The sequence below is a fragment of the Staurois parvus genome, unplaced genomic scaffold, assembly GCF_062004578.1.
Source record: "Staurois parvus isolate SC_StPar_1 unplaced genomic scaffold, SC_StPar_1.0 ptg000020l, whole genome shotgun sequence".
Classification (NCBI taxonomy): domain Eukaryota; kingdom Metazoa; phylum Chordata; class Amphibia; order Anura; family Ranidae; genus Staurois; species Staurois parvus.
Genome location: NW_028317816.1, coordinates 3,480,121 through 3,500,293, shown reverse-complemented (window position 1 = coordinate 3,500,293; position 20,173 = coordinate 3,480,121). Strand labels below are relative to the sequence as shown.

The window sequence follows — 20,173 nt, the reverse complement described above, 5'->3', positions numbered from 1 at the left end:
TTTTCGCATGGTAAGTTTGTACAGAGAAGACTGACACCTCCCTGTTACTTCTACCCCTGTTTATCTATGGGATATACACTGCTACCATACTGGCCCCATACAAACAGACTGCAGCCAGCTGCGGTGGATGGAGCTATGTGTGTAAATGCGCTCATTGGTTGGTGCCTCGCTTCCTCTTTCCCTTTACTCGTTACAATGTGTTTCTTAGAAAGAGAATCAATAAAGTTACACCATTTTGACTGGATATCAGACTGAGCATGCCGGGTAGTGTAGTTCGGTGTAGGTCATGTGATTGACTCCTTCCGTATCATGGCTGAAATGCAGGGATTTTCTGGATCTGCAGAGCAGGTTAGAAGCTGATGTCCTCCTATGTATTGCTTACTGGACCAGTGCCCCTGTGCAGAGACGAATGGTATAGACTTGTGTTTGTCCCCTTCGCTGGTATAGAGTTCTGGCTGTATTAGTAGCAGATGTCTACAGATAGCTGACTCCCTCCTGTTCATTAGATTGAGCTCAGGCAATAAATACACGGGAGTTTATTTTTTATATGTGATATGATGCAGGAGAAGCTTATGTGTGTCCATACAAATGCATATCTCCAGCAGTTCGTCCTCTGGAACCATACCCCTCTGCCCCCACTCCTCAATGGTATAGCAAAGAGCGGTCCCGGACTCTTGGGGTCTCCCACCAGCTCTCCAAGCTTCTCACGGTGTTGCCATAGGAATCTGCTTCCTGGGGGCAGACATGTGGGCTCAATCGTGAGCTGGGCTGTGTGTGTCTGTAAGACACACAGCGCGTCTTGGTTCTCCCCCCAAACTCTCACTTCAGAGGATATAATCGTGGGCAGCACAGAGGCTAAATGGTTAGCACTTCCACCTGGCAGTACTAGGGTCGTTGGTTCAAATCCCAGCCACGGCACCTCCTGCCTGGAGTTTGCATGTTCTCCCTGTGCCTGCATGGGTTTCCTCTAGGTACTCTGGTTTCCTCCCACACTCCAAAGACATGCTGGTAGGTTAATTGGAACCTGTCTAAATTGGCCCTAGTATGTGTATGTATGAATGTGAGATAGAGACCTTAGATTGTACGCCACTGGAGGGTTAGGGACTGATGTGAATTATATATGTAAAGCGCTGCGTAAATTGACGGCAATATATAAGTACCTGAAATAAGTAAAAAATAATCGACAGTCAATGGCTCCTCTTGCTGCCTCTCTGTCCTGTGAGAGAGAAGAGAGTGCTGCTGCAGACTGGCACAGCACTGGATCAAGTGAGGATTCAGGTCATGGCTGGATCTAGGGGGGTGCTGGGGAGGGGTGTCCTCCGTCCTGCTGAGCCCCTGCCCTCCGTCCTGCTGAGCCCTGCGTTACTGATTCCCTGTCCTCTATACTGCTGACCCCTTTACACTGCCCTGCCACCCCCTGTCCTCCATCTTGCAGACCCCTGTACTCTGCTCCCTGACATTTTTTTACTGCACCCCACTTCAGACAGGCTAGATCCAGCCCAGATTCAAGCAAGTATAAAAGGGAAGTGAGCAGCGATACAAATACTAGGACATTTTTTACTTTAATGTAGAGAATGCATTAAAGTGGTTGTAAACCCTTACAAACACCCAGTTGACCTGGACTATCGTAATGTTCATTTAAGCACAAGAGTCTCCATCTTGCTTGCAATGTTGAATTGTGCCTGAATCTTTCACCCAACAAACAGACAAAACTTTCTCTCTCGCTCTCTAAGCCTCACATCCCAGGGTTTTAGTTTTGCAACGGTTAGGAATAGCTGTTGACATATGAAATGTGACATTATTTCTATTTGCTAGTTTTTAATAACATCTCATATAATCCTCTTTCTTATCTTCTGTATAAAATAGAATGTAGTAATACATTTTGTCAGAACAGATGCTTTAAACACAGTGATTGTGTCCTGTAAATCTCCTGCATTTGCAGAGTTAACTTTTATTTTCAGTGTCTAAACCAGATATTTCCATAACACAGTGAAGTGGCTGGCCTCAGGTGATACACAGAGATGAGGCAAATCCGTCTACATAACTTGTACCTTTTTATCTGCACTCTTTTCTTTACATCCATTCAAAGTCCAGAATTTATCAAGCTTGTCTGAGCTTTCAGAAAGCTCAGTGAGAGCTGATTAGAGGGAAGAGACACACCCCACTTCACAATGCACACAGGAACAGAGTGGAGGCTGTCAAACACAGGCTGTATGCTGGAGTTCCCTCCCATGTCACCTTTTTTCTCTTGGTGTCAGGGAAACCCCTCAAAAGTGACTCCTGCAGATAGCAGAGGAATGAGGCAGCAGACAGAAATGACACTCAGTACAATGGATAGAGACAAGTATACACTATAGGGGGATATGCTTGTTCATATTTCATGTCCAAAGTTTACAACTGCTTTAAGGTAAATGTTTTCCCTTTAGAACCATTTTAGGCACTTATGTCTTATACATAATTACATTTGCCCAGCTTGGACCAGTGTCGCTATGTATATGCCATACCTCGCTGATGCTCCTGGAAGCTGAAAATTGCTGAGGTAGACACCACTACTCCACTGGTCTCAAATTGCTTCCAGGTCCCGTGCCGAATGACTGCCCTGCTGTATTCTGAACACAGGAGGTTGGCTGCTCAGCATGGGTGCTATTCTGAGAATGTCTGGCTGGACAAGGTGGAGAGGTGGGGCAGTGAGGTCACTATGGTACATACATAGTTATATTGTTCCAAGCTGGACCAATGTAACTGTATAAAATATCCATACCTGGAATTCATCTTTAAAGCTGAACTCCAGGAATGATCTGTATTGCTTACTTACATTAGTCCAGCTTGGCACAATGTAAGTATGCATATCTCATACCTGAGCGATCAGCTGGGAAGCTGACAATCATTGTAGTAGTTGGTGCTACTACAGTAATAGCCGCAATTTTATGGGTCTTGCGATATCTTGATCTTCAGGTCATCCAATTAGAGAATGCTTTGTGTTCATTAAAAAAAAGTGCAGTGGGGAAAATAAGTATTTGATCCCCTGCAGAGTTTGTTTGTCCGTCCATTTACAAAGAAATGAAGGGTCTATAATTTTTATCATAGGTATATTTTAAATGATAGAGACAGAATATCAACCAAAAATCCAGAAAATACACGATACAAATGTTCTCAATTGAATTGTAGTTCAGTGAGTGAAATAAGTATTTGATCCCTAAAACATGACTTGGTACTTGGTGGAGAAACCCTTGTTGGCAAGCACAGAGGTAAGACATTTCTTGTAGTTGGTTACCAGGTTTGCACACATCTCAGTAGGGATTTTGGTCCACTCTACTTTACAGATGCTCTCTAAATCCTTAAGGTTTCTTGGCTGTCACTTGGCAACTCGAAGTTTCAGCTCCCTCCATAAATTTTCTATAGGATTAAGGTCTGGAGACTGGCTAGGCCACTCCATGACCTTAATGTGCTTTTTCTTGAGCCACTCCTTTCTTGCCTTGCTGGTATGTTTTGGGTCATTGTCATACTGGAAGACCCATCCATGACCCATCTTCAGTGTTCTGGCTGAGGGAAAAAATGTTCTCATCCAAGATTTTACAATACATGATCCCGTCCATTGGCCCATCAATGCGGCAAAGTAGGTCTGTACCTTTAGCAGAGAAACTGCCCCAAAACATAATGTTTCCACCTCTGTGCTTGACTCAAGGAATGATGTTCTTAGGGTCATAGTCAGCATTTTTCTTCCTCCAAACATGGCAAGTCAAGTTAATGCCAAAGAGCTCAATTTTGGTCTCATCTGACCACAGCACTTTCTCCCAATCCTTCTCTGAATCATTTAGATGTTCATTGACAAATTTCAGATGGGCCTGTACATGTGCCTTCTTGAGGAGGGGGACCTTGCAGGCCCTGCAGGATTTCAATCCATGGTGGTGTATTTTGTTACCAATGGTTTGTTTATTTACTGTGGTCCGAACTGCCTTGAGATCATTCACAAGCTCCTCCTGTGTAGATCTGGACTGATGCCTCACTCTTCTCATAATCATCCTTATCCCATGAAGCAAAATCTTGTATGGAGCTCCAGACTGAGGGCAATGGTCATTTAGTATTTCTTCCATTTGTGAATAATTACTCCAGCAGTTGTCTCCTTCTCACCAAGCTTCTTGCTGATGGTCTTGTAGCCCACTCAAGCCTTGTGCAGGTCTACAATCTTGTCCTGATGTCCTTTGACAGCTCTTTGCCCATGATGGTGAGGTTGGTAGGGGATCAAATAGTTATTTTACTCACTGAACTGCAACTCAATTTATAACAGTTGTATCATGTTTTTTTCTGGATTTTTTTGGTTGATATTCTGTCTGTCATTTAAAATACACCTATAATTAAAATTATGGACCCTTCATTTATTTGTAAGTGGGCAAACGTACAAAATCTGCAGGGGTTCAAATAATTATTTTTCCCCACTATTTGGTCTGTGGAAAAAAGGCATTCTGTAAATGGCGGCAGCACTGAGCATGCAACCCCCTGTGATCAGTGTGCAGGGGGGAAACTGTTCGTATAGAAAATGAGCAGGACCTATCGCTGAAGTAGCACTGACTAGTGGCCCCTCAGGTGCAGTATGCAAATATGGATACTTACTTTGTGCCATGCTGGTCCAATGTAAATTTGCAATAAAGATCATGCCCAGAGTTCACTTCTGTTTGTCCTTATAGACGGGCATCCTGAAAAGGCTGACGCCTAATAAAGTGTTTATGGACAGCACAGTGGTCATTGACACTTCCACCTGGCAGTACTAGGGTCGTTGGTTTGAATCCCAATCACGGTACCACCTGCCTGGAGTTTACATGTTCTCCCTGTGCCTGCTTGGGTTCCTCCGGAGACTCCGGTTTCCTCCGTACTCTAAAGACATCCTGGTAGGTTAATTGGCTCCTGTCTAAATTGACCCTAGTATGTATAAATGTGCATTAGGGACATTAGATTGTACGTTCCTTGAGGGTTGGGGACTGATATGAATGTACAACATATATGTAAAGCGCTGCGTGAATTGACGGCATTCGATAAGTACCAGTAATAAAATTAAATAAAAATACACAAATTAATAAAAATACACTATTTGCCTCCAGACCAAATAGCCAGGAGGCAACAGTGGAGCTTCTTCTGCTTGGAGGCTGAGGGTATAAGCAGAATAAATAGCCAGGAGGCAACAGTGGAGCTTCTTCTGCTTGGAGGCTGAGGGTATAAGCAGAATAAATAGCCAGGAGGCAACAGTGGAGCTTCTTCTGCTTGGAGGCTGAGGGTATAAGCAGACCAAATAGCCAGGAGGCAACAGTGGAGCTTCTTCTGCTTGGAGGCTGAGGGTATAAGCAGAATAAATAGCCAGGAGTCAACAGTGGAGCTTCTTCTGCTTGGCGACTGTGGGTATAAGCAGACCAAATAGCCAGGAGGCAACAGTGGAGCTTCTTCTGCTTGGAGGCTGAAGGTATAAGCAGACCAAATAGCCAGGAGGCAACAGTGGAGCTTCTTCTGCTTGGAGTCTGCTGATCCCTGCTGAGAAGTAAGTTCTCTTGCGATTAGCTGTTTGTACTCAGTACTAAGAAGCCCTTGGCATGTGTGACAGACCTGTTTACACAGTGCGTTATGTGTGGTAAAGAGACAGTGTATCTTTTTTGCATCTGTGCAAGTTGCTGTGGACTTTGTGAGCTCCAAACTACACTATGGATGATCCAGTGGTTGCCAGTGTTAACCGGTGGGCTAGAGCTTTTGTATTTCTGCAAAAGGATGTAACCTCATGATGGTGTGGAGGAGTTCTTAAAAGTTTAAGCCAGATGCTTTGCAGGAGACCTGGCCCAAAGAAGCCTGGGGTCCCCTTCAGGTATCTTTCTTGTCGTCAAATTGGCAAAAGGTTTATCTCAAGCTGGAAAAGGAAGCAGATGACTTAAGACAGATGATAACTTAAGGCAAGGTTCACACTGTTGAGGGTTTGCGGCCTGTGCATGCACTTCTTAAAATGCGGCTCAATTTCAGCCCATTCAGTTCAATGATTCCTAGTGTGAGTGGGCCCTAAAAAAGTGAAAAAGGTTAAAGAGGTTAGCATTTCCAGTATGAAAAACACATGACCTCAAACTAACAGGAGGAAAGTTTTTCAAACAAACCTTGGAAAATATTTTACTGAACGAGGACTGGATGTTAGGAACACATTCATCAATTCCAACAATCAATCAACAGTAAGCATATTTGAACATGCTTGGGATAAATATATGTGGACAAAAAGGTTCAATAATACAACAAAAAAAGAGAGGACTCAATTGAAGGACTTCTTGGTCTCCTTTCGCTGTCACTCTTCTTTATTTCTGAGGTGTCGGAAGTTTAGACGGTGATGATGTCACAGGTCCTCAGCGTTGACAATGTTCTGGCCTGGTGATTGGCTGCTCATGATTTAACACAATCACATGGGGAGGTCACATTCTTCTCCATATCTAGATAACAATCTATATTCCCATCACACATGTTCCTGGAAAAAACTCTAGGATATTGGGTGGTGCAGCAATTACCAGCTGGAGACAGGGTCTTACATGACACAGTGCAGATATTTGAAAGCACACCACAGATCTTCAAGTTGAGTCCAGGAGGCTTTATTGAAGTATAATCACATCACAAACAAGAGAGTGCAATGTTTCGGAGTCACGCAGGAGCCCTTCATCAGGCATTCCGTGCTGTACTGGCAAAAATCTACATTATTCCCTCATATCTAGAAGCTCAGCTTCATTAGTGAGTGTGTGGCTGGATAAGTATACTTGGCAGGTGGCTATCTGAATGGGTATTATTAAAGGGTTTCTTTGTAATAGTTGTATATTCCTCCTGATTCAGAATATTCCTACATATTCCGTTTTACCAGGACTGGAAGCTTCTACTTAAAGTGGAACTTCACTCTCTCAATCAGCTTGAATTATTTTTAATTCTTATGCTGTTAGAATTAGTAAATAGATAGAGAGGTATATTCTATTTACTTGTTTTAATTTTTTTTTTTACATTTGTTCAGTTACTTCCTGGTTTCTGGCCTAGGCAAATTATGTCATACATCCCAGAAGTTTTCAGGAAGGGGGGAGGGGTTTTTTCAGCTAAGCACACCCTCCTGCCTGCATGCCTAAACTAAGGGCAAATGAATTCTAGGAAGTGGGATGGGGAGAGAGGCGCCAAGCCGCCAATAGTGTAGCAAATTTTATTGAATAAAAAAGGGGATAAAATGCAATAATTATGCACTCCCGGACATGGAGGTGTGAGTTGGCCTCCGAAACGCGTTCTGATTGGTCAGAGCACCCGGGAGGTTTGACAGCTCCTTAGACAGCTCTCTGACAGATCTGGTCTCCAGCTGGGGCTCCCCGGGCAGCCTGCTTGGATCCTTGCTTTGGCTTCATAGTGCTCCTGAAAGTGGCACCTCTGTGGACTTAACTCTGGAATGATGTCTCCATTTAGAGCTTGATCCAATGCTCATTACCAGCGATGTCTGTAAGTGCATAATTATTGCATTTTATACCCTTTTTTTATTGAATAAAATTTGCTACACTATTGGCATCTTGGCTCCTCTCCCCATCCCTTTTCTCTATGGTAGCACTTGGGTTCCCAGTCTGCTCAGAAGGAAGCCTTCCCCAGCCAGCGGTGATAGCAACAAACTAATTACAACTTTACCTCTGGGATTATATTGTACGTGTGTGTGTGTGTGTGTGTGTGTGTGTGTATGTATGTATGTATGTATGTATGTATGTATATGTGTATATGTATGTGTGTGTATATATATATATATATATATATATATATATATATATATATATATATATACACACACATATGTATATATTAGATTTCTTGTGTGTATACTTTAAATGTATGTACCTGTGATGAGTGTCACTTTGGGTGGAGGACCCATGGAACACAGCTCACTTTGGAGCGGTGGGGAGTCCCCTGTCTCAGCTCCCCATATCCCTCTTATGTGTAAGTCACCCTGTGCCTGTTAGGGGTATAGAATGCTCTGTCCTAATATTGGGTGGGGGGTTGTTGATTGTTTAATGCCATGTGGTTGCATCCCATTGTTCTATTGTGTGTCTTGCTTGGGAGCAAACTGTTATGGGATGTATGTGTTTGTGTATTGGCTTGGTGGGCGGTGTTTCCAGCAGCCCTCCTGATGGGACTGTCTGTTGGTGTGTCTCTTGTTACTAAATGTAGATTGCCCCGCCCTGTGTCATTATGCATAGAGGGAGGGGGGGTTCCCTTGAATGTATATATCTTGTATCTGTGTTAAAATAAACTAGTCTATTTCCTGGTTTTACTGCAAGACTGTCTCTGGCCGGTTTTCAGACAGGGAAGCTGGAGTCTAACGGACGTACCCAAGTGCAGTCGGGGTCGGGTTCCGTTACAGTACCGTTACACACAAATTGTTGATGGTTTTATTACCTATATGCAGTTTTGTAGATCCATATGTTGATGATGATTTCCAATTATTTTAAGTCCTCCATACATTATCCAATCAAAATTGCATGAGATCTAGCAAGTGCAGTGCAAACTGTTGGCGTTTTCTCTTGAATTCCAGGAAGTTAATGCTACATGAATCATCTGCCCTTACTCAAGATGGCCATGGTCAGAAATTTTGCCGCTGCTCCTGGCTTCTTCCCCCTTTGATCAGTGCCCCCAGTAATAAGCTGCTTGCTATGGGGGCACTGGTGTGTGCTCTCTCCCAAACTGCACTCTGTGCCCCCCGCTCTCTTCTCACCTGGCTGTGATTGACACCCGAGGCCCCTGTGCACATCGCTGGATCAAGAGGGGGCTCAGGTAAGCATTAGGGAGGGTCTGAGTAGGGAGCTGAATGCATGGTAAAAAAAACCTTATGCCTTTAAAATCACGTTTACTAGTGTTTTTGGTTTGTGGTTGTCAGATGCAGTGTAGTTCCACTTTAAGAACTCATCTTTAGTTACTCTTGGTGGAAAAAATTACCATCAGTGACTATTTAGGTATTTTAAGTCAGTTGCTTGTTTTTACAGTAAGTGACAATCTAAGCATACAATCTTCTTTTTATTTTTGGACAGCTATGCATTGTGATGAACTAAATAAATACATTTTTCCGGTAGACCCTAACAATTAATATTTTTGATAACTCTAAAGGTTGTACAATCTGATTGTAATGTATGTGGACAGCTTTTGATAGATGCCTACTAATAGCTCTAAAGAGGATAGTATGTTTTCCTTCGATTTTTGAAGCCTTATCACCTACAATGGTGATTGTGAGATGGACCTTGTAACTGGGTTGCAAAACCGCAATTCCAGAAATTGGGTGAGTTTATAAGCTATACTTTAGCTGTTATCATTACGTGTAGGAAAGATGTTGGAAACACTTGTGTATTTAAAGATTTCCTGATCATTTCCTGGATTGTGGCAGGTTATTTCTTGTACAAAAGTAGATAACATTTTAAGACCTTGAAATAGATTTTTTTTTTTTCTAAAAGTGGAAATGACAAAAACTTAATGTAGTGAAGATTAAGCTATCCTTCCCTTAGGGGTGTACGCATTTTCTCTAAGGGTTTGAAATGCTGCAATATTGCACATTTTGGTGTGCTCTTTCTCCTGCTTGCATTTTGTCAGTGAATCATTTACTTTTATTCAGCATCATCATTGCTTTTAAATGTAATGGACCACATTACTTAATAGGACAAGTACATGGCAAGTGCACTTTTGCGCTAATGCACTTTTTCTGACATACTTCTCTATTTAAAGATCCTGAATAGACTTCTAATATGAGTTTGGAATAAAGTGAAAGCAAGCTGGCCACCATTTCCTATCCGTTTTTAATGAGCGTGTCAAAATTCTGCGTACTTCAGTAAGGTTGTCAGGCTTGGGAGAACTAATACAGAATAAAAAACTTTTGGACATGATTCCTCTGTGGTCTTTCTTTTTTTTTTATACATTGTAAAGATGACGTTTTAATATGCCTGTATAAGAGATAGATAGGTGTGTGTAGCACTCCCCATCTACAGAACTTCAGGCCAACAGCTAAATAGCACAGATGAATACATATAATATGAGGGTTGTTTATTGTGCCCAATAATTTATATTTCTGTCCATCCAGTCCTGCGATTTATACAGCCACATAGCACAGCCCTGCCTTATATGGCAGAAGACCTCTTTTTACTCTAACATTTAGAGGTTTTGTTCTTGCCCCCTGCCTGTGAATGGACAGTGAAAGAAGAAGAAGCAGCAGCCTGATGATCTTATCTCTGTCACTCTGCTCTCTACTCTATCAGTCCTATTTTTGTGCACGAGCACTGTAGCATAACTGCAGCAAGTCCTACTCTAAGTTTGAACTCTGCTGTACAAGGACTGAAAAAGACATATAAAGCTAAATTCAGGTATTTGCACTGCTTGCATTGAAAAAAAAATCCTTTTACAGGACAACTGTACCTTTTTGTATAGTTGTCTTATATAATAAGTTACCCCCAATACCCCATGTCCTATCCTCTAAGTGAAATACTTTCAGCCCTGATGCAAAAATCGTCACTGTGTGGCCCTATTCAAAGCCACATTGCCTTTCTCAGCATATGCGTGCCAAGAGCCCAGGTATTTCTATAGAAAAGCAACACTCGTGGCAGCTTCAAGCTGTCAATCTGAACACTGCTTTCCTAAAGGAATGAATAGGGCCACTGCACACATACACAGAAGAAAGGTTGTGCAACTCCAGATGTATATTTGTTCTAGCGCAGGGGTCTCCATACAAGGGGCCAGTATACTGTCCTTCAGAATGACTGAGGCCAGTGGGAGTATAAATTGTCTTGGTGTCAGTGGGACTAAACAATGCCCCATCATTGGTGTGAGTGGTAGGAGTACTGTCCCATCCTTGGTGTCATTAGGAAGAATTTTGCCCCTTTTATTGGTGGCAGTGGTAGGAATACTGCCCCATCATTGGTGTCAGGAGGAATTTTGCCCCTTGATTGGTGTCAGTGGAAAGACATATATGCCCAATTGTTGGTGTCAGTGGGGGGAATTGTGCCCCATCGTTGGTGTCAATGAGAGGAATTGTGCCCCATCGTTGGTGTCAATGAGAGGAATTGTGCCCCACCGTTGGTGTCAATGAGAGGAATTGTGCCCCATCGTTGGTGTCATTGAAAGAAATTGTGCCCCATTGTTGGTGTCTATGGGAGGAATTTTGCCCCATCGTTGGTGTCATTGGGAGGAATTTTGCCCCATCGTTGGTCTCATTGGGAGGAATTTTGCCCCATCGTTGGTGTCATTGAGAGGAATTGTGTCCCATCGTTGGTGTCATTGAGAGGAATTGTGTCCCATCATTGGTGTCATTGAGAGGAATTGTGCCCAATTGTTGATGTCTTTGGGAGGAATTGTGCCCCGTTGTTGGTGTCAATGGGGGGAACCAAGCCCAATTCCAAATGTTGGTGTCAGTGGACAGAATAATGCTACAAGGGCTATTAAAAGCAAGCAAAGGGCCTCATCCGGTCCCTGGGCTGTAGTTGGGAGACCATTGCTCTAGCGCAGTGGTGGGCAACCTTTTTTTTCAACTGAGCCAAATCTCGCCAAAACCACGATTGAAATTTATTTTGAGAGCCACATTTTTAAAACTGAAAATACATCCCCCATAGTAATTCATCCCCCATATAGTAATTCATCCCCCATATAGTAATTCATCCCCCATAGAGTAATTCATCCCCCATAGAGTAATTCATCCCCCATAGAGTAATTCATCCCCCATATAGTAATTCATCCCCCATATAGTAATTCATCCCCCATATAGTAATTCATCCCCCATATAGTAATTCATCCCCCATATAGTAATTCATCCCCCATATAGTAATTCATCCCCCATATAGCAATTCATCCCCCATATAGCAATTCATCCCCCATATAGCAATTCATCCCCCATATAGTAATTCATCCCCCATATAGTAATTCATCCCCCATATAGTAATTCATCCCCCATATAGTAATTCATCCCCCATATAGTAATTCATCCCCCATATAGTAATTCATCCCCCATATAGTAATTCACCCCCCATATTAATTCACCCCATATAGTAATTCATCCCCCATATAGTAATTCATCCCCCATAGTAATTCATCCCCCCTATAGTAATTCATCCCCCCTATAGTAATTCATCCCCCCTATAGTAATTCATCCCCCATATAGTAAGTCCCCCCCCCCATATAGTAAGTCCCCCCCCCCATATAGTAAGTCCCCCCCCCCCCATATAGTAAGTCCCCCCCCCATATAGTAAGTCCCCCCTGTGTCAATTCACTTACCTTTGCTCCGCGCGTTCCTCTCGCCGTGCTTCCCGCGCCGTTCTGGTCTTCAGGGCGGACTGTGAGAGGAGAGGAGTTCGTCACGCTGCCCCGCCTACATCCTGGCTGCCCCGCCTACATCCTGACAGCTGCAGAGTCCTGACTTTTGGGGCGGCCGCCCGAGAGGAGGGAGGGGAGCGGGCGGCCGTCCGAGAGGAGGGAGGGGGCGGCCGCCCTGCACACGCCCGTCCGAGAGGAGGGAGAGGAGGGAGGGGAGGGGAGGTGAGGGGGCGGCCGCCCTGCACACGCCCGTCCGAGAGGAGGGAGGGGAGCGGGCGCCCGGCACACAGAAGAGCCGCATTTAAGCTGGTAAAGAGCCGCATGTGGCTCGCGAGCCGCGGCTTGCCGACCACTGCTCTAGCGGAACTACACTGCCTTTTGAGCACCACAAACCAAAAACATTATTTAATTCATTTTTAATATTCAAATCACATTCACCCATCCACAGCTACATGCTTTTTAGTTTACTGAAAAAATTCCCTTCTAAAACACTCCCTAGCATTTCTGAGTCTTCAGAAGGGGAGGAGGGGTTTTCTCAGAAAAGCACATCCTCCTACCTGCTTGCCTGAGCTAAGGGACGATGGATTCCAGGAAGTAAATGCTACATGAATCATCTGCCCTTACTCAACATGGCCATGGCCAGAAGTGCTAGGGGGTATTTTGCAAAGTAATTTCTTAGCAAAAAAAAGCATGGAGACATGGATAGGTGAGTTTGCTTTGAAAAGTAAAAATGAATTAAATAGCCTAAGTTTAGTATTATAGACCTAGTGTCGTGATATGATTCCTAGCTGCCCTTGTTGGTATGTTGCATGCTCATGATTCATTGGTTAGGTTGAAGGACAGGACTGCATATATGGACATGAGTGAAACATTTAAAGGCCAGAAGAGGCTGATAACACTGTTCAACAGATAAAAAGTTTTGGGCATAAAATTAGCTAATCTTACATAATTTTGGGGTGCTGAAAACGAAAATGACCCTAAAAAATGTTGATTGGCTCTAGTTTCCATGATATATTCACCCATCTAATGACGTAAGCCATTCAAAATTATGATGCAACTTCAGCTGCATATTGCGCAATTGATACTGGTGACCAATAGAAAATTGCATGTATACTGAGATGATGCAATATTAGCCTTTAATTGCATCACTTCACTGCATAAAAGCTGCAGTATCTGTAGCTGATTGTAGTTCGACAGCGTCTTTACATTTCGTTTTATGCTTATATAGGCTACTCAGTAATGCCTCGAACTTGTGTGAATAAAGCAGATAATTTCTGCTATATCTGCGGTGAAATAACTTTTATCTCACAAAAAAGGAGGATAACAGGAATGATTAAGAAAGCCTACAACTTGTATTTTGGCTGCAAGATAGGAGACCAGGACAAGAGCTGGGCACCACATATATGCTGCAATTCTTGTGGGACGGCACTGGAGCAATGGTTCAATGGAAAAAAGGCAAATATGCCTTTCGCTGTGCCAATGATTTGGAGAGAGCCAACAGATCATGTTAGTAATTGTTACTTTTGTATGGTGCCTCCAATTGTAAAAGGGCTAAATAAGAAGAAAAAGTTATCTGTGCACTATCCAAATATTCCATCGGCAATATGTCCAGTTCCTCATGGAGAGGGGCTACCAATTCCTAAAGCACCAGAATCCTTCGTGGTTGAGTCAAGTGAGGAAGAACCTGAAGCGTGTAGTCACGTGCAGTTGTAAGAGATAGCCCTTTCCTCGAATACAAGAGAAAAGCCAAGAGAAGCAAAACCGACACAAACTGAAGACAAAACTAGTGAGAATCCTAAGTATTAAAATGATTCAACTTAGCTTATGGCTATAATTTTTCTTGGTAATCCTATGCAATATATTATGCCATTTAGGCTTTGTTATGTAGTCAATATCACTTGCTTTATATTTGTGGAAAGACATCTATCTATATAATTATTGTGCATTATGTAGTCATTACGCTTATAGTAGAAAACTTTCCGTTTACAGAAAAACTAGAGCCAATTGACAAATTTCATTGTTATATTTGAACTCAGAATGTGAAATTCATTAAGAAATGGATCCTTTTGTTTCCAAAACTGGCAAAAAATAAAAATTTGTTGAACAGTGTAATCCTATCTAAAGAAAGAACCTGCAAATTTCAGTATTAAATATTCTATAATACTCGTGTTTTTTGGGGTTTGGAACAGTCATTTCAGATCTTAGCCACAATACCATGTAGAAAAGTAGCATCTCAGGCCAGATATCAGATTGCCTTGTTTAGTAGAGCTATGACTTATTGGGGTTGATTTATTAAAATTTGAGACTGCAGCTGTGCATGGTAGCCAATCAGCTTCTAACTTCAGCTTGTTCAGTTAAGCTTTGACAAAAAACAAAACAAAAACAACTGAAAGCTGATTGGTTTCTTTGCAGAGCTGCACCAGTATTCTCAAATTGTAGTAAATCAACCCCAGTAAGTCATAGCTCTACTAAACAAGGCAATCTGATATCTGGCCTGAGATGCTACTTTTCTACATGGTATTGTGGCTAAGATCTGAAGTTACTGTTCCAAACCCAAAAAAACACGAGTATTATAGGATATTTAATACTGGTTTTGCACTCTCCAGTTTTTGTAAATCAACCCCATAGTGACCAGTCACATTTGAATTTTAATTTCTTCAGAGCAGTCATGTGTTACAGTACAGCATGATTGTTACTTTTGTGTGATTTTTTTTTTTTTTTCTTTTTGCATTCTATACATTATCCTTTGTCGTATTAATTAGTGCCCACATTTATTGCCATTTTATCCTAATTGACAGACTTTACAGCAAGGCAATTATGCCTCCTTTGCTTACAGTGCCATTTGTTCCACATATCTGTTTTTTTTACTAGAAGGCTTTGTACACTTGCATATATTTTTGTTGTTTTAGCTTGGTATTCGTATATTTATATTACCTGTGGTGTTTGTTTGCCTGACCTTGTAATGATGGGCTCACATGTTGTGGTTGCAGTGTAGTGTCATGTCTGATTGATTTCCCTATGTCCATGTATTGCTTCAGCAAGCTGGTCCCTATGTGCTAAGGAGCCTGGACAACTTCCTGTCCTGAGTCACATTGTTTTCAATCCATGCCTTGCTATCCACACTGTGTTGCATCACAAATGTAAAATTGCTAATTTGATGACACACATACACCAGTAAGCTTTCTGTCATAAGGATGAAACCAATATTTCTGTTAAAGCAACTCTCGAACATAAAGTCCTAAGAATGGTTCCTGCAGTATTCCACTGATTATTTACCACTCTGGTGTGCAACAAGTCTGAATTGAAATCAGCTGTGTTCAAGCCATACAGCCTCTGGCAAGTTTTTTCTCAGCAGACGTGCTTATGAGTGTTTCAGTAGCCTGTTCCCTCACCATGCCCAGTGGTTCCTCCTGATGGCCCCTATGTCACCATGGTGTGTTGCAGTGATATAGACACAGATGGGGAGGTATCAGCGTAGTGTAGTAAAGCTTGAACACAATCAAATTCTGATTTGCTGTCAGCTGGACAGGTAACTATCCCGTTTTCAACTGCAGGAAATATTCCTTGGATTTTTTTTTTGTGTCTCTTTAAGGGGAATAGTTGCGTCATCTTTCTATTCCATCAACTTGCTGATTGGACAGTGGAGGAACAGCTCCACATTGATGAGCCATCAACTCTGCTCTCTCCTCCTGTCTGCAAATGGGCATACAGTAGAAGCCTGTTTAGAATCTGGAGCTGCTCTTCCCATCTCCAGACTCTTGTGCAGGAGCTTATAGGAGGCTGTTATCAGGATAGGTTAAAAAGGCTTGTTTTATGTAAAATATATATTTACCTATAAAAGAATACACAACCGCATTCTTCTTCTTCCTTCTTCCTTCCTCTTCCTTCCTCTTCCTTCCTCTTCCTTCTTCCTTCTTCCTCCTTCTTCTTCCTTCCTCCTTCCTCCTTCTTCCTCCTTCTTCCTCCTTCTTCCTCCTTCTTCCTCCTTCTTCCTCCTTCTTCCTCCTTCTTCCTCCTTCTTCCTCCTTCCTCCTTCCTCCTTCTTCCTCCTTCTTCTTCCTTCCTCCTTCCTCCTCCTTCTTCCTCCTTCTTCCTCCTTCTTCCTCCTCCTTCTTCCTCCTCCTTCTTCCTCCTCCTTCTTCCTCCTCCTTCTTCCTCCTCCTTCTTCCTCCTCCTTCTTCCTCCTTCTTCTTCCTCCTTCTTCTTTCCTCTTCTTTCCTCTTCTTCCTCCTTCTTCCTCCTTCTTCCTCCTTCTTCCTCCTTCTTCCTCCTTCTTCCTCCTTCTTCCTCCTTCTTCCTCCTTCTTCCTCCTTCTTCCTCCTTCTTCCTCCTTCTTCCTTCTTCTTCCTTCTTCTTCTTCTTCCTCCTTCTTCTTCTTCCTCCTTCTTCTTCTTCCTCCTTCTTCTTCTTCCTCCTTCTTCTTCTTCCTCCTTCTTCTTCTTCCTCCTTCTTCCTTCTTCCTCCTTCTTCCTTCTTCTTCTTCTTCCTCCTTCTTCTTCTTCCTCCTTCTTCTTCTTCCTCCTTCTTCTTCTTCCTCCTTCTTCTTCTTCCTCCTTCTTCTTCTTCCTCCTTCTTCTTCTTCCTCCTTCTTCCTTCTTCCTCCTCCTTCTTCTTCCTCCTTCTTCTTCCTCCTTCTTCTTCCTCCTTCTTCTTCCCCCTTCTTCTTCCCCCTTCTTCTTCCCCCTTCTTCTTCCCCCTTCTTCCTCCTTCTTCTTCCTCCTTCTTCTTCCTCCTTCTTCCTCCTTCTTCCTCCTTCTTCCTCTTCCTCCTTCTTCCTCCTTCTTCCTCTTCCTCCTTCTTCCTCCTTCTTCCTCTTCCTCCTTCTTCTTCCTCTTCCTCCTTCTTCTTCCTCTTCCTCCTTCTTCTTCCTCTTCCTCCTTCTTCTTCCTCCTTCTTCTTCCTCTTCCTCCTTCTTCCTCTTCCTCCTTCTTCTTCCTCTTCCTCCTTCTTCTTCCTCTTCCTCCTCCTTCTTCCTCTTCCTCCTCCTTCTTCCTCTTTCTTCCTCTTCCTCCTTCTTCCTCCTTCCTCCTTCTTCCTCCTTCCTCCTTCTTCCTCCTTCCTCCTCCTTCTTCCTCCTTCCTCCTCCGTCTTCTTCTTCCTCCTCCGTCTTCTTCTTCCTCCTCCGTCTTCTTCTTCTTCCTCCTCCGTCTTCTTCTTCTTCCTCCTCCGTCTTCTTCTTCTTCCTCCGTCTTCTTCTTCTTCCTCCTCCTCCTCCTCCTCCTCCTCCTTCTCCTCCTTCTTCTTCCTCCTCCTCCTTTCTCCTCCCTCCTCCTCCTTTCTCCTCCCTCCTCCTCCCTCCTCCTTCCTACTTACTTCTTTCTTCACCCTTCTTTTTTTTGTTTGAGGTTTTTTATATCTAAAATTGATAATCTTTGTTTCTGGCTTTCGGCTTTCAAAATTTTGTTGCAGTGTCTTCAACTTTTAGGCTCCATGCACACTGGGCATTTTAAGAACGCTGGTGACGTTAGCTGTGTAAAGTCACATTAAAAAAAACGTGAGTTTTTCAGTGTTTTTGTATTAGCGGTTTGGTGCGTTTTTTTTCGTGTTTGTTTTTTTTTTTCTAGTTTTTTAGAGCTTTTTTGCCCCCCCCCCCCTCCAATTTTTTTCTTTTAGTAAAAAAAATGGCCAAAAACACCGGTTTGCCGCATTTTACCATGTTTTTCGCGTTAAAGCGATTTTACAGCTAAAAAACTCCTCTAGAAACCCACTAGTCCTGTTTTTTTTTTTTTTTTTTTTGTTTCAGCCAAAAAACGTTGCTTACAGTCTGTGTGCATGGACACATAGGATAACATGCTGGGTAGTTTACTGACTGTAGAAAATAACATCAAAAGCCAAAAACAGCCACTGTAAACGTCCAGTGTGCATGAGGACTTGTATTTATTTATTTTTCTTACTAGTAAGGCTTCTCTCACACTGAGGAGTTTTTGAAGTGCTTTTGTGTTAATAAAAGTGCAAGAAAAGCTGAAGGAAAATACTTTCCTATATTTGTCTATGTATATTGTCGCACTGGTCCATTGTGCTTCTGTTGTGGTGTAAAAAATCCTGCTTGGTCAGTTAAAAAAAAAAAAAAAAAACACCCCACCCCACCCCACTGAAATGCATTGAAAACGCAACAAAAATGCTTAAAAAATGCACTTGTGTTTGTGTTTTTTATGCGTTTGTATTTTTGAGTCACATGTCCTGTGAAAAACTCATTGAAATCGTGACAAAAACACATGCATTTTGTGTTTTTGCTGTGGATCAGTGTGAAAGTGCCCTTAAATGTAAACATGATGTTAATATGGGTAATCTAAGAAGCCACGTTTTACCTAGCCATTGTTTTCTCTGTAAGTATGGCTAAAAATGCTTATGTTCACTATGAGCATCTTTGTTGTAACATTTTATCGCTTTTGATAACTGTAAATAGCGTAAGTAAATCTTCATTTTGCTGACCTCCTTGAGAAGGCATCACATCAGCAACTTTTCTTTCATTGGAAATATGAGGGATTAGTAGTTGCTTACATGGCATAGTTTTATTATTTGAGGAAATGCCTAGGACATTATGTTCAAATATCTTATGTGCTCTGAGAGTATAAGTTTATAGGGTCTTTTGGTTATATTAGTGCTTACTCTTGAATTTGTCGCATACATAAATAGGTTACACTTTTCCGCTATACATTTTTGGAAAATTACCATTCAGTATTGTATGCACTTTTTTGGTACATTTTTGAAGATACTATTCTTTAGAACTGAATTCTTTAGAACTAAAGAATTAGCCAGTGGAGAGAAAATTCAAATCAATAGCTTTTCTCATATCTGTATAGGTTGCACTGGAATGTGGAACAAAATGAATGACAGTGCTCAAAACCTTATTTAAAATGGGTGATGAAAACATGTTAGGCTTCATGCACATGGATGCTTGGCTGCTCCTGTGTGCTGAGGCGTAAATTCCTGGGTATTTTCTGGAGCCCAGTGAACCACACGCCACTCTACATGCCCTTGTTCTGGTAAACACTGGAGGCTTCTGCATCTGCATTTACGGCATTTGGGGAGAAGTGCCGTACACCCTTGCTCAGGTAAATGCCAATGCAGAAGCCATCAGTGTTTACTCAACTCCTGGCTGCTTACAGATATTCACTTGTAATGGCAGCTATACACAGCACATGTGACTCCTCAGGTGCCAGAAAGTGCTAAGAATTTTATGGCTCAACGCAGAGAAACTGATATGCGTCTGTGTACATGAGGCCTTAAAGGGATGGGCTACCTTGATATATTATGAATAATTTGATTAGGAATTTTATCACTAGAGCAAGTTATCCCCTGCCTTTTATGATCTTAGACAGCAAGATGTACATGCTACCTACTTCTTAAGATTCTGCATCACATTTTTTTTTTCTTGTTGCAATCTTCCCTAATATAAGGTAAATGAAGAAAAGAAAAAAAAACACAGACTGAGAACATTTTTATAAAGTCAAGATATTTTTGAAGTGGAGTTTGCCAAGGTTGAAAAGTTACCAGAGGGTTGTTCATCCCTCCAATATACAATATATTGCCAAAAGTATTGTGACACCCCTCCAAATCATTAGATTCAGGTGTTCCAATCACCTTCATGGCCACAGGTGTATAAAATAAAGCACCTAGGCATGTAGACTTTTTCTGCAAACATTTGTGAAAGAATGGATCGCTCCCAGGAACTCAAGTGAATGGTACCGTGATAGGTTGCCACCTGTGCAATAAGTCCATCCATGAAATCTCCTTGCAATTAAATATTCACCAGTCAACTGTAAACAGTGGTGATATAACAAAATGGAAGCAACTGGGAACAAACGCAACTCCACTGTGAAGTGGTATACAACGTAAAATGAGTGAGGTCAGCATATGCTGAAGT

At 42.3% G+C, this 20,173-nt stretch overlaps 1 protein-coding gene across 1 annotated transcript in view; it reads left to right on the top strand.

Annotated features, from left to right (window-relative positions):
• Positions 1-241: 241 nt before the first annotated feature.
• Positions 242-20,173, top strand: part of VPS41 (VPS41 subunit of HOPS complex) — a 371,510-nt gene continuing 351,578 nt past the window's right edge. The window contains exon 1 of the mRNA XM_089687103.1: positions 242-348. Coding sequence (XP_089543229.1) covers positions 310-348 — 39 coding nt within the window. The 5' untranslated portion in view covers positions 242-309. The remainder of the gene's footprint in view (positions 349-20,173) is intronic.